This window comes from Xenopus laevis, chromosome 1S, assembly GCF_017654675.1.
Source record: "Xenopus laevis strain J_2021 chromosome 1S, Xenopus_laevis_v10.1, whole genome shotgun sequence".
Lineage (NCBI taxonomy): Eukaryota > Metazoa > Chordata > Amphibia > Anura > Pipidae > Xenopus > Xenopus laevis.
Genome location: NC_054372.1, coordinates 38,996,779 through 39,011,718, shown reverse-complemented (window position 1 = coordinate 39,011,718; position 14,940 = coordinate 38,996,779). Strand labels below are relative to the sequence as shown.

The window sequence follows — 14,940 nt, the reverse complement described above, 5'->3', positions numbered from 1 at the left end:
CCTAAGTGTTCCCCCCGGGCAAATGCCCCAAACTTTTTACTTACCCCTCGGTGCAGATTCAGGCATCGGAGTTCACGGGCGCCAACTTCAGCTGCCTCAGTAATCTTCAGAATGAGACCGGCGCTTCAGCAATTATCTTTGGTGCATGCGCAGTTGTCACGAAACAGAAAATTGCTCCAACTGTGCATGCACCACTCCACTCCACTGTCATTCCGAAGATTACTGAAGAGAAGAAGATGGCGCCCATGAACTCCGCTGGACAGAATATGCGGTGAGTGAGGAGTTAGGGGCATTTGCCTGGGGTAACACCTAGGCTGAGGGGAGGTAGGGGTTTTTAATTTTTCGGGTTGCTTTTCCTTTAAAGGTGAACCACCCCTTTAACCTTGATGAGGGTATGGAAGCACAGTCATTTTAATGTTACCTACATATCTGATTAAAGACTCCTGTTCTTATTGTATACACTCACAGAATAAATCACTTGCAAAACAGGGACTGTGCATTGATCAATTCCTCTTTGTGAGTGTGCATATGGTTACACCAAATGTGTCAGGCCATTAAAAAGTGCTGATAACTAAGTGTATATATATATATATATATATATTTATGGCCTAGCTGCCGGTCACGGTATTCTTCATTAGTGAATGGAACAGGTGTCTTGGAAAGAATTCTAAAATGGCTTGACAGCTCCACACTTGCTTTCTTTTCTCTTCAACATAGAGCCTTAAACAGGAACTAAAACAAGTAAGAGTAATATTTGCATAAATCAATTGTTCTTTTAATGACATTGGCTTCACCCAAGCCACTCCCATAGCCAGCAGCCCTTTTGCAAATAAGAAAATTTAATTTGGTTCTTTAGTTCCGCCAATATCACTCTTCTCTTCATACTAAATATAAATACATGAATATACATATCAAGTTTCACTAGGGAATGAAAATCACACATCTTTTTACCAATATAACTTTTTTATTTATTATTCAGTCAGTAAAGGTTGCGCTTTATGATGTCTCAGCTGCTATGTTGTATTATTTAAATATTATACCTAAATATTACAGTTAAAAAGGAGCTATTTTTCACAAGTTTATTAAAAAGGATTCATATTCTTATAGCTTATTCAATAAATTATTTAAGTGATGCATCTAGCAGCTTCACATGGAGACTCTGGGGATCTCAGAATATTATAGTAGACTGCAATAAGGTATGTGTATTGTCCATTCTATTAACTTAAAGGAGAACTAAACTCTAAAAATGAATGTGGCTAAAAATGACATATTTTATATACTGAACGTATTGCACCAGCCTAAAGTTTCAGCTTCTCAATAGCAGAAATGATCCAGGAATATTGAATATATATATTGTATATTGTGAGTCAGTCCCTAAGCTCAGTAAGTGACAGCAGCACAGAGCATGTGCAGTGAATCAGCAGAAAAGAAGATGGGGAGCTACTGGGGCATCTTTGGAGACACAGATCTTTACTGCTAAAGGGCTGTGGTTGCCTAGGGCAGGTTAACAAGTCCAAAACATAATGTACAACATTTCTAGCCAACTGCTATAGTTAAGTTTAGTTCTCCTGCTATATAACAACTCCATTTTTGTAAAGTCAAGATAATCAAACAAAATGATTCCATTTTGTCAGGCAGAAATAAACACTCTGTATAGTGACAACAGTATCCCTTTAAGATTTGATTGCCTCCTGAATGCAGATTTAGCCTTTAGCCTCTTGCTTCTCTTTCTTCAATAATGACGGATGCCAATCTCTTCAAACCCTAAACCAGAAAATCACAGTGTCAACAATTTAAAGTCTAACAATCATTTCAACATAAATCAAACTGTATTAACAGCATTATTTTTATCGTTGCTTTATCGACTTTACGACATTTTGCATGACAAACATTAACATGATCAGCTCTGCTTACTTAGTAACAACTAACCAGCTTTGGTGTGAATCTTTATAATAAACTTTAATTTCAACTTGAATGTCTGGCTAGAGAACACAGAGGAATTCCAAACTGGAAGTCACTTTATAGGTCATAGCAAGTGATTCTTTAACTAGTTATAATTCACTTTGTTGATTTATGTACCCTAAGGTTAACTCAACCTCCTACTTAATGGTAGGGGTTTATAACAAATAAAATACCTACTTCTGCCTAGATTTCGGTGCTTGTATAATACATTTTGAAATTGTTAAAGGAGACATTTTGTGTAAAATATAAGAATGTACCAGTGCATTATACGCATTTAGATATAGAAGAATTGTGCTTAAAAAAAGTATTGCTTTAGGCTGATTTATTGAATATCTCTGCAAAAACTCTAATAATCCCTCCCTTCTCTTCCACTTCCTGCTCCCTGAATTCCCAGGCTGTGCAGGGGAGCCGGCGGCTCTCAGTTCACTGTACTGTAGGACAGGAACCAATCAGCAGCTAGCAGGACCTGATAGGGAACTGGAGCCTGTCTGTGCTTGTGTGACTGCAGGGCTGTGATTGGCTGTCCACCTCCTACTGTGCTTCGGACACAGTACATGCGCACCCCTCATTTGAAACACAGACAGGGATCAGAGAACATCTATATGGAGCTCCAATAAAGGGGCCATTTTTAAAGCAACACCATGTAAAAGCAACACCATATATTACTACAAAAGTAGGGTTTTTCATTTATCCTATTAGTCTCCTTTAAGCTTTTGCATACCATGGGCTTATTAAGCAATATTAAAGGGTTACTGGTGCCATTTAAAATATCTGTAATGCCAACCCCAAGGAGACAATATCCAAGGGACTAACCCCTATAGTTATAACAGTGCCCAGTTGGGGGGGTGCTACCGCCTACCCAACATCTAGGCTTCAGTCTCTATGGATTTAGGTTGCTGTGCATTTCTCTATGTGGGCTCACAACAATACACACTCCAACAAATTAATGTAAAATTGCTCAAAATACAATCTGTCTAATTAGTTCTCTCTCTGCTGTTGCAGTGAACAATAGAACTATGAAAAGAAGCATCAGGAGACGCTTTGGCTTCAGTAAACGGAGGGGAAAACAGCTAACAGTAAAATTATGTTCGTGTCTAACACTTTGGGTTTTGGTTCACATTTTGATTTTATTCAAGGTGGATACAGATAGTTGCATATATCATTTTATTTGTCTGACTATGAAGATTTTCATTCATCCAGGTCATGGTATATCTAGTATAGGTAAATCTCAAAAACAACTGGACTTGCCGAGTAATCAATGAAGACGTTTCGCTACTCATCCGAGCAGCTTCTTCAGTTCAACTTTTTTTTTTAGATTTACCTATACTAGATATTTTATTTGACATTTTCTAGATCGATCTATCTACACACAGTGCCTTGCAAAATATATAGATATTGTTTTCCGGTTCTTCTATTTTACTGAATAACAAATCCAACAATAAAATGTTATCTTCTTTATTCTCTCCATCTTTACATATAATTCAGGACAGATTATGGCTCATTTTTTTGTAGGCAGATTGGCTACAATTGAATATTAATGCAAATTGAATTGAATATTAATATTGAATATTAATGCAAATCATATATTTCACTTTTCACTGTTTGAGCCCTGATGCAGGCTTTAAAATAAAGCTGAAATATGTAATTTAAAGCAATGCACAGAAACCACACAAACTCACCTATTTTCTTTACAGCAGGGCTCAAATGTTTGAGCACCCCTGGTTAAACTACATGTAAACTAGTGATTTTCTAAGTAGCATGACATATTTCTGCACACTTAAATGCACAATAAGTATTTATTTGCTGAATTTAAAAGAAAAGGAAATGTATAATCACGAAGGCGTCCCCTGTGCACAAAAATTACAGACAGTACCCCAGGCTTGTATGTTCTTTGAAAAAGAAGAAGGAATGGTAATTTCACTGGGGAGGGTGTGTAAAAAAAAAAATAAAAAAAAAAAAAAGCACCAGCTCCAGGTAACAAACTGATTAAGCTTTTGGCACCCCCTCCATGATATTACCATTCCTTCTCCTTTAACTGAACCATTCTTCATTCTACTGCCAGTCTGGCCCTGCTTAGCTCCAAACTGCATTTTTCAGATATTAACTTCTGTTATGATCAAGAGAAAGTTTCCCTTCTCGTGACTCTTCCAAGTAGATTGTGTTTACGCAAGCAATGTTGCACAGTAGGCCAGTGCTCCACTACTCCGTCAGCAGTTCTATCAGAGATTCCAAATCTTGTCTTAACTTCAACAGTTTCTTTTAACTTTAATTTCTTAGTGACTTTTATTACAAAGGAAATTGCATACAGAAAGCCAACAGATATTTTAACTTCCCCTGCTTAAATAGATCAAATGCAACATCTTAAGAGGAAACAGATAATTTTTTAAACTTTACATTGAGCATTAAACTCATTTATTTCCTATGGGGTGTTAATGCTCACTAGCAGCACTGTGCACCAATACCCATTAAATCCTTAAAGGAACAGTAACACCATAAAATCAAAGTGTTTTAAAGTAATTAAAATATAACGTACTGTTGTCCAGCACTGGTAAAACTGGTGTGTTTGCTTTAGAACATATACTATTGTTTATATAAACAAGCTGCTGGGGAGCTGTGGGGGCAGCCACTGAAAGTTGAAAAAGGAGGAAAGGCACAGGATACACAGCAGATAACAGATACACTCAATAGTATACAATAGGATCTTACTGAGCTTATCTGTTATCTACTGTGTATCCTGTGCTTGAATGGCTGCCCCCATGGCTACACAGCAGCTTGTTTATATAAACTATAGAACAGATTCTGAAGATTACACACCAGTTTTATCAGTGTAGGGCAACACTACATTATTTATTCATTTCTTAAAATCACTTTAATTTTTTGATGTTAATGTTCTTTTAATTACCAATAAAAATGTTTCAGAGCAGAAAATACATTGTTAAATACAACCCCCACCCAATTTACAGAGCAGTAATTATATGCCCCTTAGGTTGTTCCCTACAGAACTTGTGTTCTTTATATATAAAGGGCAAACTATCATAAAACAAGCATAAATGCAGCTAGTGGAATACACAGAAAATATGCCATTTGACCAAGGGTGCCAAAACTTGAACATGACTGTATTCTTTCATATATTAGAAGGATATTGTTAGCTCTGCTGAAATCAAATAAATTATATTAGAGCAGCACCTATGCATAAATTAATATTAATTCTCTTTTCTTACTTCATCCATCTGCTCCGGAGAGGACAGTGAGAAAGAGGCTCTTACATATGAACTTGAATCTGCGCTGTCTAAATTAAATGCTGATCCAGGAACCAGAAGAATCTGCAAGTATGAATCACAATAGTAAATAAAAGCCAGGCATTTACTTATGAAATTGATTTGTGTTTATGCCAGCTAAGGGCACTGTATCAAGCAAACCTGCTACCAGTTTGAACTACATAGGTGTGTTTAACCATGTTATTACTTAATAAGTATATTCTCTACCTAGAACTCAGAGACTGCACTGTTAGAATACATTATGGTAGTGTGGTAATTGGAGAACAGAAAAAATATTAAAGTGAATGTCAGCCGAAAAAAAACATTTTTCTTTGCCTAATAAAACCTAATTCTAAGCAACTTTGCAATATACATTCATCACAAAGTTCTTTGTATATGTATAGCTATTGAAAGCAGTGTATGTCTGTCCCTTTCTATGCATTGGTGGGCCAGACTATTGAAATAATGTAAGACAAGGTAGCTGATTTACAGACCTGTGTGAAAAAAGAGAAAGAACTGACCCATGAGATTGCACCATCCCATCCCACAAACCAGTCGCTCAGTGAATAAACTTAAAATATAACTTTTAATAAATAAGCATAAAAATCCAAGAAAAACATTAAAATAAAGGGAAGAGCAGGGAGATGGAAGCACAGTGGACAAACTACCGGGGGAGCAGGGGGTACGAGCGGACCAGGGCCCGCACCACTTCAGGGCCCCCCGGCAGCCCGCTCGCCACTGAAATCCGGCATGTACGGAGGGGGGCAGGGCCCGGCTGCACGTCACTCACCAGGGCCCGTCCCCCTCTAGTTACGGCACTGTGGAAGCACCATAAGCAGGGCCGGAACTAGGGGCAGGCAGAAGAGGCAGCTGCCTAGGGCGCAATGTTTGGGGGGCGCTGGGCAGCTACCTCTTCTGCCTACCCCTAGACTGAACCCACCTGGAAATCTATTTGCAATATGCGCCGTGCGCTCGAGTGGCGTTTCGGTTCACGGGATTGGAGTTACTGCGCATGCGCGCCGGGGAACGTCTTAACTGCGCATGCGCGCCGAGAAATGTCTTTACTGCGCATGCGCGCCGGGGAACGTCTTTACTGCGCATGCGTGCAGGGACATCTTTACTGCACATGCGCAAATGACAGGGGAAAGGAAGGGGCGAGCAGGCTGACTGGGCTGCCTAGGGCGCCCGGCCTGCTTGGCCCGCCTCTGACCATAAGTAAGGGGTTTATAGTTTATATCTGTGCTGGTAAAAATGGGTCTCAGACCCGCCTAGTAAGTTTTCCATCAGTACACAGATCAGCTTCAGCAGTTGCCTAAGGGTATCCCTTTGTAGTGTGATAGCACACCTTCTACTTCAGAGTGGGTCTCAGACCCGCCTAGTGGGTTTACACCTGTACACACAGTGCATAAACCTGCTGCTGTAATAGTCTAAGGATATCCCTTTATAGTGCAGTTGGTCAACCTCCCCTTCACCCACATTGCACCACTCCCGGTTGCGTGTAGGGACTAGGTGACTAAGCGACAGAAAGATATGCGCTGAAAATTAGCCTGCCTGGCTGTAGTGCGCGCCTATATCAAGGCACAATCAATCAGTTACGAGAGCGCATTAACTGGTCTACCCATATGTTTTCTGTCACTCACCAACCCCTTCACCCGCATAGCAACCCTCCCAGTTCTCTGGTGGAAGCTAAACCTATTGAAAAGGTCTGTTTGCAACTCCCAGCCTACTGTGTGTTCTGATGTAAAACTTACTAGGCGGGTCTGAGACCCATTTTTACCAGCACAGATATAGACCATCAACCCCTTACTTATGGTCCTTCCATCCCCTGCTCCGTTCCGTTTATTTTAATGTTTTTCTTGGATTTTTATGTTTATTTAGTACAAGTTATGTTTTAAGTTTATTCACTGAGTGACTGGATTGTGGGATGGGGTGGTGCAATCTCATGGGTCAGTTCTTTCTCTTTATTCACATATGACTAATATATATATATCAGACCCTGCACACCATCTTAAAGGGGACCTGTCACCCTAAGAAATAATTTCAAATTCTTTTCTATCATGTTAGTTGAGCAAAATAAACTTTACTTACACTGTATTTATTATTTAAATTTTGTTTCCTTCTGTCTTGGAATTATACAATCACAGCAAGCAGGCAGCAGCCATTTTGTGGACACGGTTATTAAGGGAAATTGTGTATCACCCCAAAATCTTGTGTATGCACCAGAATGGGGGACCTAATGTCCATGTGCAGTGCCCTACACAATTATAGAGCCTGAGGAGGGAAGGGGGAATGTGGGGAGAGCAGTGACATGTGGGAAGTGCTGAATGGAAAGTGAAAGTAATTGACTGCCCCTCCTCTATGCCAGGGGCATAGAGGCGGGGCAGGTAATATTTGATTGACAGTTTAGATATTTAAACACCTTTATAACAGGTATGGATGTTTTAATGAAAACAATTTTGGGGGTTTCATATTTAATTTGCAAAGGACTTTCATTATGCAGCTTTTTATGTGTAGGTGACAGGTCCACTTTAACATGATTTACAGACCTGCAGACCCCCCCCACAGAGAGTCCTCTCCCCCATCCCAGCCACAACCTGCACCCCCCCCCCCCGCACCATCAATGCTCTGTCAGATCATCCTAAATAATTTATCTAGTGGACTTATTCTGGAAATTTGTGCTTCTCTTCACTCCCTGTAATTCCTACTTGCTATAGGCTGTCTGCCAAATACAAGCAAAACAATGGGGTGTCCTGTTTGTATGGTATCCGAACCAGGGGGCCCACAGGTCATTCAGTTGGATACCATAGGATTGGCCAATGTATGTTAAAAACAATAGGTTATTAATGTATAAATAATGTCAGGTGTTCCTTAACCTTAGTAGAGCACAAACCAGCTCCATCTGTACTATGAATGTTCTGGCAACCGCCCAAAATTGGTGTTACATTGTTAACAGTATTTGCATCCCAACCTAAAGCAATTCACATAAGCTCCTTTTGTTAAAGTGTAGGACCATTATAATCAGAATCAGCATAGGCATACAGCAACAGCACAAAAATAGGAAAGTGGTTTCATACTGACTGACTTGTCTACATATGTAGATCTATTTATTTTCTCAATTCTTTATACTCTTAAGGAATTCACAAAAACTCTCTGTATTCAACTAAGTAACACGAATGAAACATGTTTCCATCACTTACCTCTTTACTCATTGCTTTCTGCATGATCATTTTATTGGTATCAGGCACATCTTTGATCTTAAGCCACAAGAACATGCCTGCTGAAGGGCTGTGCCATTCTGCTAAACCTGTTAGATTAAAAAAATACAATTTAATACATATTTCTGAGAAAAATCCACATAAAAGATTTAAAAAAATATTTCAGGCAACTCTGAAGCAGTGATAGGAAAATTGTCCTAGCCATTATTCATGGCAGCATTCCTATGAACAAACATTACTACCAACCTTTCTTTAAGACCATAAAGGAAGAACATTGCCCTAATGTCTCCAAAACTGCAATTGGAACAGTCATTTAAAATGTTATAATTACCAGATTAAATTAAAAAGTGGATCTAATGCACTGGATGTCACCGAGTCATTTAATGTTGGGAATCACAAAGTCATTTAATGCTAGGAGTCACTGTCCTTCTGCAGGCACACCAATATGGATTTTTGGCTTTCGCTGGCCAACAAGTATGGGTTCTGTGGTTGTTCTGCTGGTATAACAGCCATTGTTCTAACTGTTTTGCAGAATACAATTGTGTCTCCTTTTTTGTGCTGTTTATACACTAAGGGGGTTATGTAATAAAAGGCACTAAGTTTGCCCAGGAGCAGTAACCCATAGCAATCAATCAGCAGGAAGTATTTACTAGTCACTTGTCTAAAAGCAAACATATTTTTGGTTGCTATGGGTTACTGCTCCTGTGCAAACTTAGTGTCTTTTATTACATATGGGGGTATGTCTGGCTCCATTTTTTGTGCTGTTGGTACAGGTATGGGACTTGTTATCCGGAAACCCGATATCCAGAAAGTTCCAAATTACAGAAAGGCAGTCTCCCATAGACTCCATTTTATCCAAATTCTGAAAAACAATTTCCCTGTATTTATAAAGCACTACTTTACACTTGATCCAAACTAAGCTATAATTAATCTTTACTGGAAGCAAAACCAGCCTATTGGGTTTATTTAATGATTTTCTAGTAGACTTAAGACATGAAGATCCAAATTACAAAAAAGATCCATTATCCAGAAAACCCCAGGTCCTGAGCATTCTGAATAATAGGTCCCATACCTGTACACGAATATGGGCTCTGCGCTTGCACTGGTACACTTACCGTATATAGACTTTCATGAGTGATTCCAGATAAAAGTGCTAGAGAACAAAGGGGCACAAAATCAGACTCCTTAATGCTCATTTACAGTGCATGGGTCTGGGGCATTGATTTGCTCTGCACCAGATTTTTATTGTGCAAAGAGTAGTGTGGCAAATGCAAGGCAGCCCAGAATAATATTCCAGTTAAGGAACCAGTAGGGGGGAAGTTTGATGGTGGGCACCAATAGCAATATCAATATCAATATTTCTAGTTATTTTTATTTACATAGGATATGGTCCCAGAGAGTCTATTTGCAAATAAAGCCCTAGAATAACGTTTTAAAAGAATGTCTGCCATATGATTTACCATGTGCAGGAGCTTAGTTCATTAAGTTTAACCTCTAGATTCCCTAACCTTCTATTATTCATCTGACCAGGGGCAAACTGCTTTTGTTAGTCCATCCAGTTATGTTCAGCACTGGAGGTGCATATGCATGTGTGCTAACGTGTGCATATGGCCAGAGTTACTCAAATCATTATGTGCCAAATAAATCACATTTAAAAATGAAGGGCTAGACTAAACGGCAAGACATTGAACATGAAAAAGTGTTTCTGGGTTATTTGACCTTTAAGTTAGATACGTGTCAAGTAATAAATCATTTCTTAACTGGATCAACATTGCTATTTTAGAAGACGGCTAACAGTAAACAGAAATACATAAGACATAAACACCTGACATATCTGTCTTATTAAAGGAGAAGGAAAGGCTAATATTAAGTAAGCTTTATCAGAAAAGTCTACATAAATACACGATTAAGCTCTCAAAATAATGCTGCTCTCCTCTGTCAAAAGAAACACAGCATTCCTGTCCTTCTATTGCGTACACATGGGCTTCGGTATCAGACTTTGTTTTCAGATTAAACCTCCAGGGCTTGGGCTTGGGCATGCTCAGTTTGCTCCTCTCTCCTTCTCCCTTCCCAAATGCAAGAAGTGATGTCACGGCGCTAATATGGCAGCTGTTATCCTAAATGAACAGAGAAAGTTTCTAGAGCTATTCACTCAGGTATGGTAAACCATTCTACAGAATAAATATAGCATTCTAGCTTGCACTATTTTATCCAATAGTGGCTAATCTATTGGCAATAAACTGCCTCGGTAGCTTTCCTTCTCCTTTAAGTTGAAGTATTATCTCATCTGTCTTCCATTCTCACAGTCTGTTCCAATGCATAATGACCCCCAAATCAATGCGAAGGTAACAGGATAACAGCTCCCTATCACACCACATGCATTGCTGTATGTAGATATAAGAATAGCACTGAAAAGTAAAAATCCAAGTCCCAAGTAGCAGAAACAAAAGCTTATCTGAAAGCAGTTCTATTGTGATAAGCTGGCTCTTTCTGAAAGCACAGGGTCAGGCACAATGGCCTCATATGGCAGCCTACACAACAGTATTACAGCTAAAAATACATTGGTTGGTTTAGAAATTAAATTTTATATGGTAGAGTGAATTATTTGTAATGTAAACAGAATTGTAGAAATAAAAACAACACCATGAAAAACCTGACAGAATCCTTTTAAGTGCCAAAATTCAGGTTTTTTTGGTGGGAAAATTGTCTCTTCTACTACATGGAGTGCAATTGAGCTCTCTACATTAGTAATTTGGTCCCTCCTTGCCAATGTAAAAGTGCAAAAATGTTAGGAATGAGGGAAGGCCATCCCAGTGGTGGCATGGGGGCACTATTGTACCTGAAAACCCATTCAGTAAACTAACCTGTTAGCCATTTATCTGCAGAAGCAAGGATTGAATCACGTTGAGTCTTGTAGAACTTTTTTACACTGAAAGGAACATAAAATATTATAAGCAGACAAGATAAATCACGGTGCATTTCCATATTATATCTGTAATTAAGGAAGCATTATAAATAATTACTTCTCCACTTTGCATTTCTATAATGCAGACACTATTAGGAAATTAGGAATGACTATAAACAATTCTTAAAGTACAAACAAAGTGTACAAACAAAATACATTGTATCATATAGAGAACAAGTTATAATACACTTTATACAGTATATGAAGAAGCAACTTTGTATGCTATACAAGATAATAATAAGAAATAATATACAATAAGTACATCTTAAAAAAAAAACTCAATGGTCAAAGTGCCTGTCCTGATTCTAGAAAAATTTGGGGACAGACTGTAACAAAAGATTTCCATTAGTACTACACAGCAAAATAAGAAGATAGAATAATGGTGATCTAGAGGGTAGTACCAAATATATATTATATTCAGTGATCCGAGCTATTTAAAAGTAATAGGTATTTCCCATAAATCAAAAGGTTGGAGGGGTGGAAACAATACACAAATAATATCCCAAGAAGAAACAAGGTGGATTTTAACACTGAAAACATTGGTGTCTTTTGGCTTAAATATCAAGCTGGATATAAACTGCTTTTTATGAATTGTAATTTTGCATTTTATTGATATTTATGTGTATTTATTTATTTATTTTAACCTAACTGGATGGATTTAATTAACCAATTAATTAAGCAATGAATTTGACCAATCAACTTATTTAAGGGAAGTACTATAGGATTGCTCCAATAGATTGGACAGGAGCCTCTGAGGAAGTGATTCTCGCGAAATGTGTAAGGCCGAAATCTCCAGATTTAAATGTAAGTCTGGATATCATCATCATCATTTATATAGCGCTGTCAAGATACGCAGTGCTTTATGCATTTGTTATAATAAAGCTCAATCAAATCTTCTGAGCTCCTTTTTTTTTGTTGTTGCTCGAAAACGTTTTCCAGCCCACAGAGTTCTGTGACTGACCCTCCTGGAGATCCGTAGTTTGTTTGAAGGGAAGATCGTGGGCAAGTGGAACAGACAGCAGCAAACTGCACTACGAGCGAGAGAACCCGACACCTGGGAATGTATCTGCCTGTGTGATCAGTGGAATCCTGTGAGTACATTCTTTAGCAGGGAACTGCTCATTAACATCGCAGAACTACACAAAGTATTCTTTTTGTGTCTTTGAGGATCGTGGAGGAGTGGGAGATAAGAGGAGTTAATTGATATCCAAAGACACAACGTGTTTCCCAAAGAGACTCTGCGTGTGGAGAACGGGCTAGATTAAATATCTTTGGTGAAGCTTATCTTATATCTTTGCTCATTTAGGAAGTGCACACTGAATATAATACCTATATTGTTTAATTTGGGTTTTGGAATCCCTTGTGAGTTGCGCATCCACTTATAGTTGCGCAAGGTGTATGCTCTAATTTAAAAGTACCAAATACAGTATATGAATAGGGAGGAAAATGTTAGAAAGTGCAATGGTACATGTTATGTGTTTTTACCTTTGTAATTAAAGTGGAAAAGTTGAAGCATAAGATTGCAGGGAATCCCTGTGGATCACATCTCATTAAAGGCAACAGGGAGTAAGAAGCACAAGGGAGCTATTACTGTGTTTTCTAGTGATATCTCACCTGTCTTCTATATGTATTTTTCCTGTTATTTCTAATTATTCCTAGATTAGCAATAAACCTACTGTATAAGCTGAGCATGAAAATGTAAAGTTTTGCCATGGGCACATAAATTGAAATATACATAAGGGCTTACCCTTCAATGTGCTCCATAAAGCCTTCTACTCCCCATTTATTAAGTAACTCCAGTATCAAAATCTGAAATAAATAAAAAGTGTGCATTAATTATATTACTTATTATAACATTATTATAATTAGGCAAAATTAGTTGCCTTTCAAAAAAGCTACTGCCCCATCTGATTGCTAAGAAGGTAATATATTACCTGAGAGAAAGTGCTGGTGTGCATGGTTGAGGCTTGCATGTGCAGAATTATTCTGTCAATAAGTGGTTTTGGACCTGTTAAATAGCCAATCCTTAGTCTAGGGAAATTGAAACAAAAAGAATAATGAACAGTAACAATAATATGAATTTATGAATCTATATCATATACTGAAGACACTAACAAAGATATTCTAACCACAAAACACATAATATTTAACTCTACTAGGAAAAGGCTTGAGTACTTTGAATTTGTCTGTTAGATGTGAGATGTTTAACAACCACTGCCATATGGCATGTAGTCCTCACATCAATGAGCTAATATTATAAACAAAGCAACTACTTATTTTTTAAGGTATGTTACCTGATGCGAAGTGATAATAAGAATAAATATACTATATATTTCAACATATCTGGTTAAAGGAAAACTTTACCCCCAAAAATGAATATTTAAGCAACAGATTATATCATATTAAGTGGCATATTAACGAATCTTGCTAAACTGGTTTATATATTTAAGTAAATTTTGCCCTTTTACATCTCTTGCTTTTAACAACTATTTCATGATGGTCTGTGTGCTGCCTCAGAGATCACCTGACCAGAAATACTACAACTATAACTGTAACAGGAAGAAGTGTGGAAGCAAAAGACAGAACTCTGTCTGTTAATTGGCTCATGTGGCCTACAAGTATAGTTTGTTTGCTTTGTTTGTGTGCACCGTGAATCCTACGATCCCAGGGGGATCCATTATTTTTTAAAATGGAAAATTTCTATTAAGAATTACCCAATGGCACATACTACTAATTAAGTACAGTATATTATTAAATGGTTTATTTACATAAAGCAGGGTTTTGCACATGAGCTGTTTTATGCAATTTCTTTTTATAGAGACCTACATTGTTTGGGGGGTATAGTTTTCCTTTAATATCTGTCACCCTACTTATAGGTATCACATGACTAGAAGCTTCCAGGCTAACCCAATATAAGCAGGGTTCACCTTCTCATTATAGGCAAGGGAAGTGCACTGCACAGGTATAAGATAATGATTTTATCCATACAGAATGATCATTTTACCCAGAAGACAGGACTTTTGACATGGAGTCAGCTCTGATAACCCGACCATCAACATCCATTGAAAGGAAAGAAGGAGCTATATCCTAAGGAGATAAGCAAGACGGAACACTTAAATATATGCATACAAGTATATAGCAATTTTAAAAATTAGGTATAAATCATCAAGGCAGGGAGGAAAACCACAAGAAAAAGCTAAAAATTAACTTTATCAGTTTTGTATCATGTTCTGGGCTCTGAAATGTGACGCTTTGATGATTGAAGCTGGCCATATATGTAAATATCCATTTGTTGAAGTCACCAAACAAGCAGATCTTTCCTCAATATGCCTACCCTGAGGTGAGTGATATCGAGCTGATCCAATCATTTGGCCCTATCGCAATGAAGGAGATACAGACCATAAGAACAAGGACTGAAACTAGCCAATGGCATCATCAGCCCAACGAGTTTTTAAACCTGTCCAATCAATAGATGACAGAAATTCAGACAGATATCGGTCAGGTAGGCCTGCCGGAGGGCCCCATACCAAATTAACATCTA

At 38.1% G+C, this 14,940-nt stretch overlaps 1 protein-coding gene across 3 annotated transcripts in view; it reads right to left on the bottom strand.

The window, feature by feature from the left end:
• Positions 1–944: 944 nt before the first annotated feature.
• Positions 945–14,940, bottom strand: part of aadat.S (aminoadipate aminotransferase S homeolog) — a 36,825-nt gene continuing 22,829 nt past the window's right edge. For all 3 annotated transcript variants that reach the window (XM_018236189.2, XM_018236219.2, XM_018236229.2), the window contains exons 8-14: positions 14,404–14,486; positions 13,334–13,430; positions 13,147–13,208; positions 11,299–11,363; positions 8,417–8,523; positions 5,184–5,285; positions 945–1,764 (exon numbers count right to left, since the gene is read on the bottom strand). In XM_018236189.2, coding sequence (XP_018091678.1) covers positions 1,711–1,764; positions 5,184–5,285; positions 8,417–8,523; positions 11,299–11,363; positions 13,147–13,208; positions 13,334–13,430; positions 14,404–14,486 — 570 coding nt within the window. In that variant the 3' untranslated portion in view covers positions 945–1,710. The remainder of the gene's footprint in view (positions 1,765–5,183; positions 5,286–8,416; positions 8,524–11,298; positions 11,364–13,146; positions 13,209–13,333; positions 13,431–14,403; positions 14,487–14,940) is intronic.